Genomic DNA, 21,294 nt, shown 5'->3' on the forward strand with positions numbered 1-21,294 from the left:
GCGGGCTCTAGAGCACAGGCTCAGTCGTTGTGGCGCACGGGCTTAGTTGCTCCGCGGCATGTGGGATCTTCCCAGACCAGGGATTGAACCCGTGTCCCCTGCACTGGCAGGCGGATTCTTAACCACTGCGCCCCCAGCAAAATCCCATGGATGAATATATTCTTGAAGTAGTAATTGGTTGGTTCTGAACATATGAAAAATTAGTTTAATAATCCTATATTAAACTGTAGGGAGAGAAATATGACCCAAGTTACTTTTTAAAGGTAACAGATTGTCATGGACATATCAAGGTCTTCTAGAACAGCTTGATCAGAAGGCTCACACTCTAACTTGGGAAGCTGCTTTGCCTTGCTGTATAATACTGTGTTCTAAGAATGTTATGAAAGCATTATACACTTGAAAAATGTTTTTACAAGGATAGAGTGAGAATTAAGACCTTCCTCCAACTTTTGTCCATTGTCTAAGATTTAAATTTTTTTCCTTTGTCCTGATTTTAGAAATAAATCAACTTTATGGAGGCATACTTTAAATAAAACAAAATGCACACATTTTAAGTATGCAGGTTGATCAGTTTTGGACAAATGTATAAACCTGTTTTACTACTACGGTGTTGTTGTTACTGCTGTTATTTCTGTGTTGCTCCATCAAGATACAGAACATTTCCATCATTCTGAAAAAGGCCATGATGCTCCTTTCCAGTCACTCATCCTCTAGCCAATCAATCTGTTCTGAAAAGAAAAATTTTAAAGCAGAGTTTTTTTCTTTTCTCATCTATTGCGTTACTCCAACACAATTATGTCTCCTTTTCTTTTTCTTTCATTCTTTTTGCTCTAGCAGCCTGGCATTTTGTTGAATTAAAGCACCGAGCTGATTATTGGCTCTACTGACGAAGGAGAGAGAAACATGCCTTATTATTTTTCTATTTTTTCTCAGTGACCTTTTCACTCTTCATCCTCTGAAATCTGCATCCACCCATCCATCCCCCACCCACCCACCTATCCATCCATCCATCCATCCATCCATCCGTCCATCCATCCGTCTGTCCATCCATCCATACATCCATTCCATTCATCTACCAATTCACCCACCCACCTGTCCATCCATCCAACTTTTGTTGAATGTCTGCTCTGAGCCAAAGGCCACCGGGAATCCCATCTCCACTTGATTTATGTTCTAACAGGGAAGACAGACAATTTAACAATTATGCTAAAAAGGCAATACATACTACAACAGGGAAGTATGGGGCACAGTGGGTGACGCGGCAGGAGTAGCTGGGAGGGATCCTCAGGGGAAGAGACATTAATGGTGGAGACGTAGGACAAATATCAATGAGCCGGCTAATTATTTCAGGAATAGTTATTGAGCACTGCAGGCTGGGCACAGTGGTAGCTGCTAGTGATTCAGACAGAGGGGAGTAGGGCAGACAGGGGACGTTTCTCATGGTATACACATCATTGCGGAGTTAGCCCAGGCGGGGCTGGGGCGCTGAGATAATGTTTTAGGGAACATGCTCAGTGGAGCACAGGGAAGAGAGAACAGAGTGAGTTAGAAACACTGCAAATTCCACATGACCAGAGCATGAATGTCAGCCAGAGGGGTGTTCTTGATAGCCTTGAAAGATACAGCCGTGAGCAGGGGCTACTACAGCGAGCTCTGCGCGGCTTGGCTGGCAGTCTCTGTGTAGAATGGTCATCAGATCCCTAATCAGAATCTTGAAAGAAGGAGAAACAGTGCACGTGGGCACCGCATCTCAGTCACTTCCAAATAATCTTCTCTGGCTTTCATAAACGTAGTCATGATTAAAATGACCTTTCACGAACAGCGGGAGGGCGTGCTGAAGAAAGTGAGGTATGTGAGAATAAAATCCATCTACCTGACTGCCATGTAACTTTTGGTGAGTCACGAGAGTGCGAACTTCAGATGTGAATTAAAGATTGCCAAGCGTGGCGGCATACTTGAAAAAAATTTCCCTACATGTCCTACTTTAGAATCAGAAGACACGAGAATTGGAGAAGAAAAAAATGTATTTCTTATTATATTCTACCTTCTTCTCAGATAATTTTAAGGTAAATTATTTATGTAATTTCCATCTGAATTGTTGACCTTTAGATGAACTTTCCTTGATAGGCATTTAATGCAAATATTCCACAGGATTCTTTAAATGCTGTAAAAGAGGACATACCCCAACTGCCGATTCACTTTTGGTCATTACATGTCTGTATAGTATATTTAATCCTTTGCAATGAATAGTTGAGAAAATCTATTTAGTTGGTAGTGAGTTCTGTACAATTTCACCTAAAATGAAAGCTCTCCAAAAACCCAAATCTCCTGCGGGCACTAATTCTCACAAGATTCTGGACGTGAAAAATCCTAAATGCTTGCTGACTGCAAGTCAATGTTTATAGCCCGAGTATTAATAGCTGCACGAAATGTTATACTTCTCTCATCATTTACCTCCCTTTGCTTGGATTTAGCATACATTGAGGGGCTGATTTTCTATTCTTGGATGGATGGCTCCAAGCTACTTATCAGCAGGTGAGAGATATAGTCTATGAAAATCTCTTTAAGGAACCCATCCAATCAATGGCAAAGGATGCGTCCCACGTGATTCTGCCTGTTTTGCGTCTGTCGTTTTGCATTCTCCTCTCGCTAGCAGGGCTAGAGAGATGCTCGAGTCCTGGTCACGTGCGTGATTTGGGGCCCTTCGTAATCATCTGCCAGGTAACCAGACTGTGCGCATTACTGGCTTTGGAATCTCAGGTGAGGCTGTAGCTGCCACAGAACCACTCATGAGACATCGTCCATCAGGAGAGAGGCTGTTTGTTGACTTGTGATTTCTACTCTGGGGTCTGACGGCTTCCCAAGCAGTGGGGCCAGCCACCTGTGTTTCTCCGGTTGTGTAAGGGGAACTGTTGGCAATCTGCCTTAACTGACAACACAATTCGACTTTATTCCAGGGTTATTAATGTTATGTTTTGTTTTGCCACATCCTGTGGCTTGTGGGATCTCAGTTTCCCCACCAGGGATCGAACCTGGGCCCCGGCAGTGAAAGCGCAGAATCCTAACCACTAGAGGCCGCCAGGGAACTCCCTCCAGGGTTATTTATGAAACAGGATCCTGGACCAGCACACTTCCCAATTCAGTTCTGCTCTGCAGGGGCTCCTAGTTATTCAACATGATGACAAGTAACAGCCCTTCCCCCCACCCCCGTGGTTAATTAGTGAATCTCCTCAACAAGCAGATTCAACCAATCTGGTGGAAACGTGGATTTTCCAACATGTCTAAACCTCAAACGTGTATTTATTTAAAATCTGCAGATGCTGTTGGGGAATGACAGAATGCTGCTTGTACCAGGAAAACAGAGGAGCAAGTGAATTTTCATGGAAAAATGCCTGATGCTCATCTCGATGCAGATTAACACCATTTGCTCTGGTTCGGCAAATAAACATGGGGTTGTTGAGGCCTTTGAGGGCCGGCCAAGAGCTCACCACCATTTGTAATAAGAGTTCCAGGTGAGATTCAAAGAGGAGGCTTACAGACAGATTTTCTGAACACCACTGGCCTTTGTAACTTAGTATCTTCCATGGGCATCTTTTCTAACAGGAAAGAAAACTCCTTAAATTAACAATCAGAAAGACTGTCGTTTAGGGGATCTGCTGGCGAAAAGGGTTTTCATCAGAGTATCCTCGCCCTGGACAAAGGAAATACTCAGACTTCTGATCTCAGTTTTCTCCATTTTCCCCTTTCCTAGGTGATGCAGCCTTAGTGTGGCTGATCCTCTGTGGATCACAGCAAGGATCTGGGAGTTTCCAAACTCAACCTGATGAAGGGATGTGTCCTTCGGAGACTGCAGAATTCAAAGGGCGCACAGGTTGACAATTAGAAATAAAATGACACCTTCTGAGACTGCAGAATTCAAAGGGTGCACGGGTTGACAATTAGAAATAAAATGACAGACAGGTAACTTTTCCGTAAAGAGCATATTGTGTCGATTTATTATAGATTGCAGTTAAAAAAAATATCTGAGGTTAGCCTCTCCAGTTTAAAAGCACTTAACTAGGGACACTTGAACAGCTATGCAATGGTCTCTCCCTCATCTGTCCCGACCCCCCACCAAGTACTGTAAACAGGGTTTTGAGAACATTCAGTCACTGTCTTGATATGAACAGCCACATACCTTTGCTTCTTAAAGAAAACCATCTTCCACATTTCCAAAGCATGCATTGTTACTTGGCATTAGGTATTTCAAAAGGACAAACCTTGTTATGGTATTGTAAGGCCAAAATAGAATACCTATTGACCAGACACACACATGACAACTAGAAAAAAATTACAAACATGTAAGCTAGTATGACAATTCCGTCAGGAACGAATGGGGAAAGGCACTGCATCCTTCTCATACCACCACACATCTACTGTCCACTTCACATGCTTTGAATTCAGGTCCTGTCAAATAGTTGAAAGGCGTTTTCTATAACATACAATTCACAGGGAGGTTAATACATCTTACACCAGTCTTCCACGGCCGTATTTCTCACCCAAGGGCACACAGGTATGAATATATGCAATCAGCTTTATTTACAAGTTTATCTTGATGTTTCAGTGGGGTTAAAAAAAAAAAATCAATGATCTCAACTGGTAGTTCCCCCCAAAAAGGGTTTTGGCTATGACTCATGTATATAAACCACCACGTAAAAGAAATAAATGAAACTCATTTATTGTCTGACCTGAAACATCTAAACTAAAAATTTCTCACCCACTAAAAGCTGGCAGTGAAACTGCTATTTTCTGAGTTTTAGAAGCGAAACGCTACGTAGGGATTTCAGATCGACTTCTTTTGCAAAAGCACAAGTTCTAGGTCGCATCAGATAGGATGCAGAGTGGGTGTGTTACCGGTAGAATCCCCGTGTGTGCCGTTGGCAAAGACAGTCATTGAATCTGGAAAGGTGACAGATTTTGCAAATGCTTTCCTATCTTCCCCAAAGATGTAAAACAACAATGGCATACCTCTATATACGACCAAAGGTTAGTTCTGGAAATCAGTAATACACATGCACAAACATTAGAACGTGAGGGGGGAAAATGAGACGCTACACTTTCCACATTGCATTGCTGTCCTCACACCCTTTCTGCACCAGACACCTTACGGCTTCACGTGGTGCCTTTTCCTACTGGGAGAGACAGTCTACCTTGTAGGCTGCTTAGAAACAGAAGGCTCTCCCTGGATCAATCTACCCCTGGCAAAAACAGAACCTACCAGAAAAGAACAAGTACAAAACACTAGCGTGATTGGTTTTCTCGAGATGTTCCCAGAGGTCCTCGTGCGATCACCCCAAACTCAAGTGATTGGCTCGGGACATTCCCAGGAGCCATGAACACCGACTGATGCACAGCGTTAGAACCAGAAGACAAAAAGCCTCGATTCTCTTCTGGGCAACATGGACTTTCTGCCGCAGCGATCACAGGCTGCCACCTCCAGGGTGGTGACCGGCCACTTCCACAGTAAAAGATTCCTTCTTCGTCCGGGCGCCGGTTCAGCTGAAGTGGACGGGCGAGTACGCCGGCCTCCTGGTCTGGATAATTTTGGGTTTGGGTCTCTTCGTCCTTCCCACCTCCTCTTCCTCCTTGTCCTCCTGGTCGCTCTCACACACGTGGACGACCACGCTCGGCGTGGTGTCGGTTGCCGCGTGCAATTCATACTTTTCCCCTAGGGAAAGAGAATAACCGCAGGGCAACTCAGGCAAGGACCCGAGGGTCAAACGGCAAGAGCCAACGGATGTGCACAGAAGCTCGGCCAGGCTTCCGTGGGCACCCGACGGGGACCGAGGGCCACAGGCAAGCCACACGCTGGACTGGTGCTTCTTTGGGGGCTCATAGTCTATATCTCACCCCCGTACATGACTCGGCTTTCAACCGGACACTCTGAGTCCAGGCATGTGGAAGGGATGGAAGGGGTGTGTTTTTTTAATTACACTTATAGCATGTTCACCAGGCCCGCTAAGCTGTCCAGAGGGCTTCCCCGGTGCGGTGCGGGGAGCAGCCGTTCAGGAGGAGACGGGGCATGAATAAAGGCGTTAGGGGAGGACCTCTTGAGCCCACGATAGGGACAGGAGGCACGGGCGGGCCCTGCACCACCCTGCACAGGTGTGCTGGTTGAAACAGGTGCTCAGAAAACATTCTTGACCGCACCATATCCTCCTTCACGCAACTCTCAACCCCTAGAACCAGGAGTGTCCTGCTGTTCTACGTCAGCCTGAATTTTATCAGCTTCCGTCCAGACGCTTTTACTCATAACAAAGGTGTTGCCTCTTCTCTACCCCACACGTGAGTCCGGAATGCCATTGTAACTGCACCGGAAAGGGGCAGAGAGCCTCGGCATTCTCGGGGTAGGCGGGAATGAAGGTGGAGGGCCAAAGAGATCACTCAAAATGTTGGTCACGACCCCCTCTACAAACCCCTATCCACCTGCTGAGGAGTCACAATCCAGAAAGCATGGGGACAGGATCATATTTGCAAAACCTCTGCAATCTTTCCACTGTTGAAAGAGAGACTATTCAAGGTCATAAGCCCTAAGTAAACTAAGGACAAATTGATCTTCTTATGGCTACTTTCCAGAAGGGTCTCTCAAACAAGCCGTCTGTAAAGAAGTGGTGGGTTCTAGAGTGTGAAGAATGTTCCACTAGCAGCGCTTCCTGCCTCTGGAGCAGTTGGACACCTCTCCCCAGGTGGACGCCGCCTTCCTCCCTTCTCTAGCATCCCAGGAGGTTTCAACCCTCTGCTTCCTAATACACCTTGGCCTGGAGCTGCCAGGAGGAGCGCTGGCCACTTCCATCTTGACCTTCACGCCACGATGAGCAGTGAGTAATGTGATTCTTGCTTTCTACCACAGGGGGAACTTCCGTCACAGCGATGTTTACAGACATGTAATCTTTTCCACGTGAAACTGCTGATGGTCCAAGAAAATAAAACCGTCCCCTCAGAGGAACATCAGATTTCTGGTCAAGGAGAAAGCTGAGGGCCTCAGCGTTGATTGCATTTGCTCCACGAGTAGGGCAGAAGGGGGGCTCAAACCTCTTTACCCCAAGACCCCCGTTTGCACCTACCAGCTCACCCAAACCCTATCAGGTAGGACAGGAACCTCCAACATTTTACTGTTTCCAGAAAACATGTTTTGAGCACTGCCGATAAGCTAGGCACTATATGAAGTGCTTTTCACACGATGAGCTCATTTACTACTCCACCCGGTGATAACCCATTTTCTGGATGAGAAGCCTGAGGCCAGAGTACCTTTCTTCCTAAATGCTCACACCTTTGTCCCTTCTGAGGACCGGAACCTCTTCTTTCCCTGACAAGCTCAGTAGGAGAGCACCCCTCCCTATTGGGCTTTGAGAAAGACTGGGGCTCTTTCTCCACTATGATCTATGGGTCTCTGTTCCCTCACACATTCAAAAAGTCTGGGGAGAAGCGGATCAATGGATGAAATTACCTTGACTAAAAATGAAATGTCTAAAAGCGGGGAAAGTCTGTTTTCCCTTTCCAAAATCCAATCACTCAACCCTACTTGGAGCAACAGGATGTGAGGCCGGGTCTTGAGTCCCTCACACCGGCTGTGCTCAGTGGGTGAGGGGATGGATTCACGTGATGCGGCCCAGAGGGGTCAGGGTACTCAGTCCCCTGGACCAGCTTGCACGCTTTCCTAAGGGATGAAGTCAGAGGCAGGCGTGCACGCTCCCACCCCGGGGCACGGGTTACTCGGATTCCGAAGAAAGCAAATGGAGACAATTCGCAACACACACCGGCACTGATCACGTGAGAAGTGCAAAGAGCAGCGGGGGCGTGGCCACTCCCGCTGCAGACGAGGCTCTGTGCCTCGACCACCATCTCTCCACCCGACGGCACTGCTTACCTGGCCCCAGCTTGGAGATAGCGTATAAAAGGTCATAATTTATGACGGGAGTGGCGTCTTCCACTTGTTTCCAACCGACCGGCGGCGAGGCAGGAGGAGAGATCAGAAACTGCTTGTCTGGGTTTGGTGGAGCCAGGTGGGAACTTCCTATGTGTAAAGTCTGAGGAGAGAGATAAATGCAGGTGGGTGTTCCTCGGGGGAAGAACTGAAGCAGCAATAGCACTTAATGGCAGCCTACGGAAGACAGGTGTGAAGGACAAACCCACGTCCAGACAGCTGAACCGGTGCAGCCCAAGGATGAATCGCAATACGGTTCCTAAGGGCCCCTCGCAGGACAGGGACTCACAGGCACCGGGACTGCAAGTACGTATGCTTGCACTAGACTGATAGAAAATATACAGAGAGGGCTTCCCTGGTGGCGCAGTGGTTGAGAGTCCGCCTGCCGATGCGGGGGACGCGGGTTCGTGCCCCGGTCCGGGAGGATCCCACGTGCCGCGGAGCGGCTGGGCCCGTGAGCCATGGCCGCTGAGCCTGCGCGTCCGGAGCCTGTGCTCCGCAACGGGAGAGGCCACAACAGTGAGAGGCCCGCGTACCACAAAAAAAAAAAAAAAAAAAAAAAGAAGAAAATGTACAGAGATAATTTTAGTATACACGGGAAAAGTAAAGCACTGTCCCTGAGGTCAAGAGGGATCTCAGCATCAATTGCTTCCAGGTCCTCGTATTACGGTGGCATCACAGCATATCACAGAAGCTCCAAAGGCTAAGCGACATCTCTCAGATGACCCAGGACTCCTTTCCACCATGCTCTCAGGCTTCCCTCCCTCTGGGGCTCTGAATCAGACGCCAAAAGTGAGGAAGGAAAAATACATCTACCTTCCAGGATACATATTTAAAACAATAATGATAAAGAACAATGACCAAGATCCTAGTTTGGGCTTAAAAATTATACCAGTGATTAGAGAGAGGGCTGTTTGGAGAGATCTTACATCAAAATCTTACCAGTTTGGATTTTCCTAGTTCTTTAGTATCTCCCCCCCCAAAAAAAAAATTCACAATGAATATGCAGTTACTTTAATAAACCAGAAAAAGTCGTGGAGAGACCAAGTAATTACTTATATGGAACCCCACCAAACGTAGAAGGGAGTTTGCTCCTAAAGACCCAAGGTTGAAGCCTGCGCCTCGCACTTACCACCAGGGGGCAGGGCATCCCGGCTCTCATTTACCCTGGAAGGGCAAGTTCGCCTTCGCGCAAGGTCGGGAAGCCCCTCTACAGGCTCTGCTCCCGTACTGGCAAGGGGAACTCAGGGGCCCAGTGGGGGTCTCTTTCACCAGCGAGCAGCATCCGAAGAGCCCCTGCCCTTCCCCCTGCCAAGCTGTTAGACTCCGGTAACATCATCAAATGGAACTTTGTGAGCTGCCTAGAAAGCAGTTGCTGGGGTAGGCAGGAAGGTGATGCAGGAGAAACAGCAAACCCACCGCACAGCTCCCGGGAGTCCCCTGGGGCAGGGACCCCCGCTTACCAGGAGTATTTCTTAGCATTTACCACCTGCCTGGTGAACCCATATTTTTCCTTGCAGGCCAGGTCTGGCAGCCCCGTGCTGATGTGCAGGACCAGCTTGCAGATACCAGCTCTCCAGGAGTGGGCGGGCTGCGGGGACCCAGCGCAGAGCCGAACTGCTCTGGTCCGGGGAGCGGGGGGGGGGGGGGGGGGGGGGGGGCGTCAAGGGTAGCCACGCTCACGACCCTGCGGTCCTCCACCTTCCTGAGTCAGGAAAGGCTCTCTTTCTCCCCTCATCACTCAACCCAAGAGGGTCATTCATCTCTGAGGGCACTTTCAAATACACCCTGATGTCTTCTTAAAATAGGTGACATGAAAAATTTCGAGTATGAATTTTGCCCTTCTCAAGATGATTTCTTGGAGTTTTAGATCAACCTATACGTAATGGATGTCTAAGCTACTTTTAAGGGTGGGAGGGAGGAGGGAGAAGGATGGGTGTCAATGAACTCGATTCACCTGAGCAAAATATAATTTCATTTCCTTTCCAAGAAATTCAGTCTTATGTAGCTGGAGTCTGGCATCTGCTGCAGATAATGGGTTGCTGAAGTTTATTCTGACTCGTTTGAAGCTCTTAAAATACTGAAAGGTGATATCTTTGTCATATGTCCTAAAGAGGGATTCAAATTTGGCCTGAAAAATAAAAATAAAAGGAGTTGAAATTTACCTGCATATGACCTTTGACCGGATGACTTCATTACATTTCTTATGGAGGAACCAAATTATTAATCATGTCAAGAACTTCCAACTTTTTTCTTAGAGAAGACAAGAGAACCTACCTTTCTCCTCTGGGGAGATTCTGCCCTTTTAATTTAATATACGTGATTTTATACAAAAGTAAGAATGTACGATTTACTAAATTCATTTAATCAGCTGAACAATTACCAAAATACTTCAACACTTCTTACAGTCACGGAAACATTCTTTTTAAAGTAGAAGGAACGTTTTCATTTGGTCATTTGTCACTCTTGTGGCCTGCCAGACCCTGTTGTCGGGTGACCTTCCCCAATCTAGTGAACTCCAATCCTACCACTTAGCTCAGGGCATTGCTTTGTCCATCAAATATTGCTTTTGGACTTAAAAGCACCGGAGCTAATTTCAAAAAAAAAAATTATTATTGAATTGGTAACCAAGGAAGTTAATGAAAAGGCTTGCATTTCTTAATGTAAAGGAAGCAGTTTTTAAAAAAATTCCCATTATAATTTTCCCATTCAATGTGTTACTTTTTAACTCTCTAAAATCGTACTGGTTTCAAAAATTAACATTCTGCCAATGAACCCACTTCTGCACGCTGGCTTTAATATATGTACAGATCTAGCTCTAGTGTTAAAAGAACTAGTGAACACTATGAAACAGCATGAGCTCTTAGAATTGAAATGCCCAAGTTCAAGGACTCAAAGCCTAGATTCAGGAGAGCGTTCACCAGCTACTGGGAAAAGCTCTAGGGACCAACCCCGGGCCGGGTCCTGAGTGCGGGTGCCCTTGGGGGGGGACCTGGGAGGCCACTGCAACCTTTCTGACCAATGAGGGAGGTGATGGACAGCCTTGAAACTTCCAGGAAGCTTATGCAGGGACTTTTTGTCACCGAGCTTCCCGAATCTTTTTTCAGACTAAACTGTGAGGGTGGTGAGACGCAGATGGGGGTGGGAGGGCAGATGGCGAGAGCCCAGATGGGGCAGCGCGCCCTCCACCCAGGTGACTGGTGAGAAGAGGAGGCCCTGGAACCCACAAGTACCCTGGAGACCTATGCAGAGCACGGTGCTTCTGCGGAGGGGAGAGAGGATTCCCAACAAGAAGGGAGAACATCTTCGAGGATATTCAGGGCTAGAAGGTGGGGGAGGGGATGGGCCTTCCTGCAGGTCGGTGCCTGGTCCACAGGGCAGGGCTGTGGGCAGGTCCTGCATTCCCTTTTGGCTGGTGTCTCCACCAGGCAGGCGGCTCAGGAGGAGTAGAAACAGCTCACAACCGTCCTCTCTTCGAATTCCCCGGCTTCTCTTTAGTTGATGGAAATGTCTGTGACTTTCCCACGAGGGGTGTTGCAGAGGCAAAGAATGAGAAAGAATGCACAGCAGATGTTTAAGCTGCGATTTCATCTGGCTGTGCGTGACTTGTTCTCCACCCCTCCCAAGCGCGGGCAAGTCTGGGGCGTAAGGGTGTCTGCGCAGATCTGGAATTTCACACAACCTCATCCATAGGCACTGTGACCAACTGCTTAGTTTTAAAGTTATCACTCATAATTTAAGAGAGATGACTTTGCTGAATATTTTTAGAATACAAGTCAGGGCTTAGGACCAGCACCCAAGAGAACCCACGCTATCTTGTTAATTTCATATTGCTATTATGCTATTAGTATTCTCTTATAAAATAATCTTATTTGTTCTAATAACCAATACCTAGTGATTATAGTTATTGGATGGCATCTCTACTTAATTAAGTAAATCAGTGATTTTACTCATATAAGGCTAACATTAAATACGTAGACTTTGTCGTACTTTTACACGTAGAACATGCTCTAATATCTAGTTCAAAAACTACAGTCCCGGCTTGCAAGCATTGTACACAGTTATGGAGTTAAATCTGATTTAAAAGAAAGAAAGAAAGAAAGAAACCTTCCGATGTCTCAGTAGGGCTTTGGGTATAAAGGTATTACATGATCAGCGCCCCCCAAACAGAACATACAGAATTCATTCATACATAATATTGTTAGAGATCAATTAGATAGCTTCGTAGCTACTGATGAAAATCTTACATTTTAATCAAATGAAGAAGAAAAGCATAGTAATTAAAATTACTAATTATATTAATAACCATCAATGAGAGCTGCTTCCCAGGAGGTATACTCAACCCACACTTAAGTTATGTGTCCAGTTTTATTATTTATTTGCTATGGCTGCATTTTCTCCAGCTAGAGAAATCCGGAAACTTGAAGACAGGCCCTTGTAATTACTGCACACATTCAAATATCTTTCCAATATTGATTTCCTGAGATAAAAATCAAAGTATCCTGAACTCTCAATGTCAAAGTGAAACATTCTGTTCCCTGTCAGAAAAGTCCTCCCTCCAAAAGTTTACTTATTGATACAACCCACACAGAATGAAAAAAACACCACGCCAAACCCTCCCTTACTAACTGGTCAAGGGGTGCAGCCGTTTTTAAATATTGAGAGCTTTAAAACTTCCTTCACAGTGAATTCCTCAGGCAACACCTTTGGATTTTCAAGGCTCAAAGCATTCCGGATGTATTTCAAAACCCCCAAACCCACAAGGTGGGTTCCACCAAGTATTTCAGCTAATAGTCCCAATTAACATAATAGTTTGAAAACTCTCCGAAATCACATTATATCAGAAGCCTTACCCTGGTTTCACTTTCGTTGAAGATCTCACCGTTTGCCACACAGGCAATCAGGGAGCTAAAACTGTAGTTAACGTTTCTAAAGTGCATCTTGCTTTCTCACGGTGAAAGCTGCAGCAATTCCCGCGCGGTCAAGCCCCAAGTAAGGTTCTTTTACCAGATGCTGTAGGTTCTTTCTTGAGCCCTCACTTATAAAGCACCGAGGTCCGGCCCCCACCGGGAAAAAAAAAGCACCGCTTCCAGAGCATCCTGTTTGGACATCATATTCCTGAGTCAAGTCCTGCTTGCTCGCAGGCAGGCAGAGACAGAGTGTAAGTTTCTACTGGAAAGAGGTGACGTCAACACCTTAGTCATTTTCCCTATGCTAATGAACTTTGCTTGGGGAGGATGGAAAAAACTGCCGAGGTTTGCTTTGCAGCTGCTTTATCTACCCCTCCTGCAGCATAGTTTCCACTGGTAGTAATTCCATTCAGCCACTCAGTCACCAGGCTCCTCGGCTGAATGGGACGACCCTTCTTAAGATGGAAAATGTTACAGAAGAACAGGAGGAAGGTCTACCAGCAGTAAACAGTAATTAGCCTCCAGGGAACTCTCAAGGCTTGGAGAAACCTGGAAACCGAAGTCTTGGCAAGTTGTTTGATCCCTGTAATTTCCTGAACGCTTAAATCAAAGTTTCATATGCTGGGGTATTAGAGAAAACATTTTGAAATCAGTCTTGGTCAATGAACTCTGCTTTTAAGGAAAAAGTGGACTTCATTTTGAAATGCGGCCTTTTTTTTTTTTCTGATGAAACTTTATTGGAGGAATGTCCTAATTCCCACTTGTATTTCACAGTGAGAATGTGAGAAGAGATCCTAGGATTTTCATTGGAAAACTTTATTATTGTAATTTGAGAACCGGGGATATGCAGCACTTTGATCATTTTCTAACAGCTGCTAAATTTGGGAAAAGATACAAAAATATTTTAGAGGATCTAGCCTCTGAAGCTGAGAAAAGAAACATTCAGAGGTTGTCAGCTTAGAGACTCATAGACTGAAGGGTTTTGTTTTTGCTTTAATTAGGAAAGGAAGAAGAAATAGAAAGAATGTACACTACAATTGAAAAGTTAGTTCAGTTGGCCTTTTTTCAGGTAAGATGTCTGGTTTCGGAGAAGCACACTGGATGTCAGGATGCCAGTTCTTTGAAAAGGCTGCAACTCTTTTTTTCCAACTTTCTATTTTATTACTTTTTAAATTGAAGTATAGTTGATTTACAATGTTGCGTTAGTTTCAGGTGTACAGCAAAGTGATTCAGTTATACCTATCTATATCGATTCTTTTTCAGATTCTTTTCCCTTATAGGTTATTACAAGATATTGACTATAGTTAGTTCCCTGTGCTGAACAGTAGGTCCTTGTTGGTTATCTCTCTTATATATAGTCGTATGTATTTGTTAATCCCATTAAAAGGCTGCAAGTCTTTGAACTTCCAAGTACTTTGCTAGTTTAGGTCCCTATGGCAGTGTGAGTCCTAGGTCCTTCCTACTCATTTTCACCTAAATGCAGCCTCATTATTTATAAAAACATTCTCTAGTCTAGAGGCAGACACCTCTTAAGCTTCCAAAAGTTAAGTGGAATCCTGCTATTCACATTTAAAAATTAACTTCAAAGAATCATTAAAGTCAGCCAATAACAAAAAGAATATATGCAATGGGAAAGAACAAACCAGAGCATTTATCCCCCCATAAAAGGAAATGCGAAGTCTTCTTGGATGAGTGAGCACTGCTTAATCTCCATGCATGGTGCCCTGCTGCCAGCTGTAGGGTTATGCAAGAGACCAGTTATGGTGTTTGCTTTGCCAAATCACCCGTAACTGCCAACCCAAGAGATCTAAGTGCATATGTTCTAGAAGAGTTTCCGACGCTGTGAAATAGTATGGCATGGATCGAACGCCAAGGGGAAATGGTCCATTGGGTGGTGCTTGGTTCCGGGAACTGTGCCCTGGGATTGGTTGCGTTTCGGTGCAGAGCCTGCAGCGTACCCTGGAGGCACATGCAGGCTTTGGTGGTGGCCTGGGGGTGGCAGTGGGTGTATGGGAGGCCAAGGGGAAAGGCACGGGAGGTAGAAGGCACAGAAGTGCATTCCACTCCTCCGTAGCGGCTGTCCCTCCTTTTCTCTTTCTCCTGGAGTCCACCTTGGCAAATAAGGGTTAAAAGGAGATCAGAGGAGGAAGAGGAGGTTAATTTCACCATCTCCTCCTCCCTTTCCTCCTCCTCCTATTAAAACTCATGACATGAAGGTCCAACTCAGTCATGTGGGCAAATCTGGAACATTTCTGTTCATCTGAGACAACAGCACTGGACTCACCCAAATTTACAATTGTGGTTTCATTAATACGGATGGGATTTAAAAAAAAAAGGAATAGTGAGGTATTTGAAGATGGTTCAACTGTCTTTGCTCCTAGAAATAAATGATAAATGATACATCTTTCATTAGGCTGTCCAGAAAGCCTCCCCAAACATGCAATTCTGTACGTGCCTTTGAATTGATGGTAGGCTCCATCTGAATCATGTTTAGGGAACTTGAGTGCTTCCATTTCTAGATCAGAGAAAGGGGCTCAAAGTGGTGGCCAACTGTAGGGAGGCTGGATTGGAGGCTGGCAAAAACCACTGGGTCACAAAGTATACCTGAGAGAGATAGCACCTAGGGTCCAATACCACAGTCTTCCCACGGCGTGAGAGGTACAGAGCACGGACCCTTCACGGTGCTCCAAAGCGCCGGCTGGCCAAGGGGACAGACACCTGTCCCTGAACCCAGAGGGCCTTCCCTTTATCGGCTCGCCTGACAGTTCTTGCTAGGAATGTCCACTCTTCGACTGCACGCCTATTAGACATGAACTTGCACTTCTAAACGTCCTATGGTATTTGTCTCTCCCTTGTGGTTTGAAAGGCAAGTACCTTTTTGATTCTTGTTTGCAAGTTGGATGTAAGTGATCTGAAGAAAGCAGGGCCCACAGCAACGTCTCATTAGAACTCTTGAAAAGCATACTAAAAATTGCACTTAAAATAGTAAAACAGAAACCAGAAGTTAGAGAAGAAATGAAATGCTCTAGTTCGCTGAAAGCTTTAGAAGTTTTGCATTTCTTCCATTCGCGCCATTAAAAATCTGAAATGGGGCTTCCCTGGTGGCGCGGTGGTTGAGAGTCCGCCTGCCGAGGCAGGGGACGCGGGTTCGTGCCCCGATCCGGGAAGATCCCACATGCCACGGAGCGGCTGGGCCCGTGAGCCATGGCCGCTGAGCCTGCGTGTCCGGAGCCTGTGCTCCGCAACGGGAGAGGCCACAGCAGTGAGAGGCCCGCGTACCCACCCCCCCAAAAAAAAATCTTAAATGAATCTCTTCAACCTGCATTTGCTTTCTCTGGCTCCAAGCAGTGAGAGCATATTTTCATTAAGAAGTTTCTATTTTCAATGAGGAACAATTGAGGTTTATGTCGAAATCCATCATTCTCATTACAACACTCTTAAAGCATAGGGAGGATGACCTCAGCACGCCCATTATAAACCCCAAGGAGTTTACAACTACGCCAAGAATGTGCCGCCAGTGAAGCCTTCTACACAATGACCCCAGAGACAAGCCGAGTTCTGACTCTGCTGTGCAAATCAAAGCTGAACGAAGAAGAAGAAGAAATCTGCAAAAGATCTCCTGGGAGGGAAAATGGCAATCTGATTGAGATCAAAGGTATCAGAGAGTTTATCTTGAATGCCAATTAAACTTGTGTTTGAATGGAGCTTTTAGCTTCTGAGATAATGGGATAGCTTTACTGTTATTTAATATTCGTAACCCTCCCTTTTATAATGCGGAGCTCTGTTCCCCTAACCTAAGTCACTGCACACAGGAAAAACACAGGGGCCTCTCTGAGTCATCTTTATCACTTCCCAGTCTAAACGGTGTTATTAACTGAGGGGACAGTTCTTGTCCTCACTTGGAAAGCCGGTTAATATCAACTTCCCAGTTGCAGTGAAGGTTGAACAATCTGACATAGGCGGAGTGTGCAGGACACTGCTTGAAACACAGTCCGTGGTTGAGGCATGTTAGTTGTGTTTCTAGTTGCCGTTTCATCGGTAAGGATACTGAGGTTCAGAGGGTCTCACTGTGTTGAGGAGAGTCAGGAATCACCCTGATCCTTTGATTGCAGCTTCCACGGAACTATGCTTTGCCTCGCAGCAGTGCCCTTTGGTACTTCCCCATCTCCATTCTCTCAGTCCCTCTGGCATCCTGGATGGCTTCCTCTCCTACGTGCCCCACTGGTCAATGGAGGGGTCTCTAGGTTCTCTGTAGCATCCTCCACCTCTGGCACTCTGGCACACCATTTCAGGCAGCCACAGTACCTTTCTAAGTGGCCTCGCTGTGGCCAATTTCTTACTGCTCCAAAATAGTGCGTAATTCCCACAACATAAAACTTCCCGAGGGCTTCCCTGGTGGCGCAGTGGTTGAGAGTCCGCCTGCCGATGCAGGGGACGCGGGTTCGTGCCCCGGTCCGGGAGGATCCCACATGCCGCGGAGCGGCTGGGCCCGTGAGCCATGGCCACTGAGCCTGCGCGTCCGGAGCCTGTGCTTCGCAACGGGAGAGGCCACAGCAGTGAGAGGCCCGCGTATCACAAAAAAAAAAAAAACTTCCCGAAGCTGAGCTTGATCACATTCCTCTCCTACTGTAAAGATTTCAGTGACTTCCCGTTGCTCTGTAGGTTAAAGGGGAAGATTATCTCTTGGTATTAATCCATTTGTCAATCCGTGCATCTATCTACCGATTTGTTCTCTCACCCAAGCACAGTTCCAGGTGTTGGGGGTTCAGAGATGAAGACAGACAAAACCCTCTGCCCTCATGGAGCTTACACTCTAGATGGGAAAAAAGAAAAAGAAAAGCAATGAGATAAATGGGTAAAATATATAGTATGTTTCGATAGTGGTAAGTGCTGGGAATAAGGCAGAGAGGAGGGATAGGAAAAGCTGGGAAAAGGAGAAAGAGAGAAAGACAGACAGAGAGAGAAAGAAAGAAAAAGGAAGGAAGGAAGGAAAGGAGGAAGGAAGATTAGCCAGGCAAGGCGTCCCTGAGAAGATGACAGGTGGGTACATCAAGACCTGAAGGAAGTGGCGGAGCAAATGTGAGATGCCCGGAACGGCATTTCAGGCCCGGAAACAGAAGCCACAAAGGCCCCTGGCATGTTCCAGGCCCAGCAGGAGGCTCAGGATGGCTGTAGAGGAAGGACGTGGAGAAAGTGTTTGGGAGCAGAGCCACGTGAGACCTTTAGCCATTGGAAGGTCTCTGGCTTGCATGCTGATATCAGAGGGTTTTGAGCAGAGGAGAGGCATGAACTAACTTCCATGCAACAGAACCACTCCAGTGTCTGGGTTCAGAAAAGAGGGAAGGGACAGGCTGGGGGCAAGGCACCCCTGAGGCACGAGACCTCCTCTGACTACGGAGCCCATGACTCCTCTAGGCAGCCCTCAGCTCTGCCTGCTTTCCTCAGTTCAGTCAGCCAGCTCCTCCCTAGTCTCTTCTCTGCCTGCCGAACTTCTATTCATCCTTCAAAGCCCATCACCAAACATCTGTTCTCCAGGAGGCACCCCTCCGGACTTTATGTTCTCTCCCTCCTTTAACCCCTGTGACCTCCCCCCACCCCACCCCCACCCCCCAGCTCTCAGTGCAGTCTGCCTGGCATCCTAGTTATATTCTTACCTGGCAATCTCCCTACTACAGTGAGAGCTGCTTGAGGGCACCACGGCCCATCCCGCCACTCCCTGGAGATGCGGATAAATGCTTGTGAAGTTCAGGGACTACGCCAGGGAGGGTCCATCTGAGACGGGCAAAGAGCCAGCATCCCCCAGCCATCAAAGGGCCAAGGCCATCTGTGTTCCTAACTGGAGGGTTTCCAGTGCCTTTGGTTTGAACAAAGACCTCCTTTTCATTGCAGGGGGTGGTAAAGGTACAAGTTTGCTCAGCGGGTGCTGGTCACATTCCGGGGTGTACTTCCTCTGTCCTTGCTGCACGGTGGCTCGCAGGGTGTCCAGGCACGGGACTGCACCACCAGCTCCAGACTCTGAGGCCTCACCCCCCCCACCCCCGGACACTCCCAGAGGCCTTGTGACTCTCCTTAGGGGTCTACGGCCGGGGTCTCGACAGCCCTTTGTCATTTGGGCAGAACGTGTTCAATTTAATATATGTTCACTTGTCTTTTTTAAATGCCTATATTTTAGGGTGTGTTTTATAAGGTGCACAGTAGGGAGTAGAATTTGTATAGAAGTTACAAATAAAATGCTTTTATTGGCAGGTGTACCAAAAATCTTTCATCCATGAGGCTCATGATCAAAAATGTTTGAAGGAAAAAAAAAAAATGTTTGAAGGCCTATTGTCTCAGCAGTAGGTTGATTAAATTCCCAATTTTCTGCTTTTTTGTGACGATCACGTGTAAGAAAGAGAACAGGAAAATATTCTTTCTGATTTCTAAAGGCGTTTCCATTTTTGTTCTCTCTGAAGGGTAATGAGGGAATGGGCTGGAGAGCAGGGCAGAGCCAGATGTGGGCTCAGGAATTTACTGCTCATAGAATTGCTTTATTACTGGTAAGATCTGCTCGGCCACAGGGAGGGGCCTTGCACGAAAGAAAATGTAAAACAAAGCTGATAACCTTTTTTTGTGGGACTTGGAAAGTTCAAACCAGAACTCCTTAGACAAGAGAGTGCCCTTGTCTCCCAGTACAGAGGGTGATGCCTATGAATTCTAAATCTGAGCTGAGAAAACCATCTTTAATGAAAATCACCTTTATGTTTAATAACTATTAATCTTCTGAATCTGTAGGATAACACAGAAGAAATGGTATTAATACTAAACTTCAGCCTGGGTCATTTTTGATACTTTGGAAAAAAAATTGGAAAAGCCTGAAATATCATTTGATACTTGACACAGATTAGTACAAGATAGTATACAAATAATTTCTATTTCTAAGGTAACACGGAACTTCCTATTAATTAATTTTTTTTTTAAGTGGCTTATTGACACCAGTGCCACAAATGATGGAGGCAGTGGTGAAAATGCTAAACGCATGTTTTAGCAGAATGGCAATCATGCTCTGTTAAAGCTTATGGTGGAAATGAAGGAAAATGCAATCACCCTCAAAAAAAAAAAGAAAGAAAGAAACGACATAAATTAAAATAAAACAACCAACTGATTGGGGAAAGGTAGGGAGGAAAGTATGTTCAAATCGATACCTTAAAAGAGAGGTCACAGTTCATCCAAGATTTCATCTTGTTTGTTAAATTCCGTGTGCGCTTGAAATCCCATTAACTCTTTTTTCCTTATTACCTCAATCTTTCCCTAGTACGTGAAAGTTACCCCCCAGCCCCTCACTTCTTGGAAACGCACTATTTGCAATGCTTAAGATGGAGAAATAGCCATAGGCAAATCAAAACTATGCTTAATGACTTGAAGACCAGCAGCTCCGGATTAAGGGAGGTAACATTTATTTAAAGCCAGCTGGGGCCAAAGCCTTCCTCATAATCCTTCCTCAACTGTTCTCTTTACTCTATTCCTTTCCAGACCCACTTTGCTTTAATGATTGATTTTCACTTCTGCTTTGAAGCTGTTCTGAAGCCAGGGCACGATCCTGCAGTGACAAAAACGTGGACAAGAACACTGGTGCAGGGGCTTGGCTTCCCTGGTGGCGCAGTGGTTAAGAATCCGCCTGCCAATGCAGGGGACACGGGTTCGAGCCCTGATCCGGGAAGATCCCACATGCCACGGAGCAACTGAGCCCGCGAGCCACAGCTACTGAAGCCCGCCTGCCACAGCTGCTGAAGCCACCACGCCTAGAGCCCGTGCTCCGCAACAAGAGAAGCCCGTGCAGTGAGAAGCCTGCTCACAGCAACATAGAGTAGACCCCGCCTGCTGCAACTAGAGAAAGCCCGCATGCAGCAACGAAGACCCAATGCAATCAAAAATAAATAAGTAAAATAAATAAATTTATTTTAAAAAGAAAAAAAAACACAGTAATGCTAAAGAAACAGAATGTTGGGGGAGACTATGGTCTAATAAAACTCAACTTTAAAAAAAAAAAAAAAAAGAACCCTCGCACAGGGGTGGGCTGGTGACAGGCTGCTCTTGTGTTTATCAGTCACCAGGACCTGGTTATCTTCCATTCCAGCTCCAAACAGCTTTCACAACCCCAGACTGATTCATTCCCACCCAGTAAATCCCTTTACATTCAAAGGATGAGTTCGACACTGTTGTGTGAACGCTGACGGAAAAGCCCTGTTCCCTCTCATTCTATGTTCCATACTCATCTCAGAAGAACGGACACAACTAAAACCCTGTGTAGCATGTGTGCTGCCTTGAGGCAGGCCCGGATCCTGTTCTGGTTCTGGTAGGTTCTCCCAGGGAACGTGGCACAGCGCTGGGGGCACGCAGACACCCCCTCAATACCAGGCGAGTGACGGGCCAAACCAGAGTCGA

General features: G+C 46.2%; 2 protein-coding genes and 1 long non-coding RNA gene across 8 annotated transcripts in view; 2 read left to right on the forward strand and 1 right to left on the reverse strand.

The window, feature by feature from the left end:
- SMIM11 (small integral membrane protein 11) overlaps window positions 1-3,979 on the forward strand; it is a 110,001-nt gene extending 106,022 nt beyond the window's left edge. The window contains exons 6-8 of one of the 5 annotated variants that reach the window (XR_010840844.1): window positions 2,475-2,535; window positions 3,318-3,512; window positions 3,752-3,956. The gene's annotated coding sequence lies outside the window, so the exon portion shown is untranslated. Of the gene's footprint in view, window positions 1-2,474; window positions 3,513-3,751 lie in introns of all 5 variants that reach the window. The other 4 variants (XR_010840847.1, XR_010840842.1, XR_010840843.1 and 1 more) reach the window with 4 other exon arrangements.
- Window positions 3,966-21,294, reverse strand: part of RCAN1 (regulator of calcineurin 1) — a 95,937-nt gene continuing 78,608 nt past the window's right edge. The window contains exons 1-4 of one of the 2 annotated variants that reach the window (XM_059064471.2): window positions 12,817-13,241; window positions 9,921-10,094; window positions 7,907-8,066; window positions 3,966-5,707 (exon numbers count right to left, since the gene is read on the reverse strand). In XM_059064471.2, the coding sequence (XP_058920454.1) occupies window positions 5,535-5,707; window positions 7,907-8,066; window positions 9,921-10,094; window positions 12,817-12,903 (594 nt within the window). In that variant the 5' untranslated portion in view covers window positions 12,904-13,241 and the 3' untranslated portion in view covers window positions 3,966-5,534. Of the gene's footprint in view, window positions 5,708-7,906; window positions 8,067-9,920; window positions 10,095-12,816; window positions 13,242-21,294 lie in introns of those variants that run through there. The other variant, XM_059064470.2, reaches the window with a different exon arrangement.
- Window positions 13,192-20,833, forward strand: LOC136794280 (uncharacterized). The gene is made up of 3 exons (XR_010840848.1): window positions 13,192-13,440; window positions 16,317-16,528; window positions 20,383-20,833. It is a non-coding gene; the product is annotated as an uncharacterized lncRNA (long non-coding RNA).

This window comes from Kogia breviceps, chromosome 5 (genome assembly GCF_026419965.1).
Source record: "Kogia breviceps isolate mKogBre1 chromosome 5, mKogBre1 haplotype 1, whole genome shotgun sequence".
NCBI lineage: Eukaryota > Metazoa > Chordata > Mammalia > Artiodactyla > Physeteridae > Kogia > Kogia breviceps.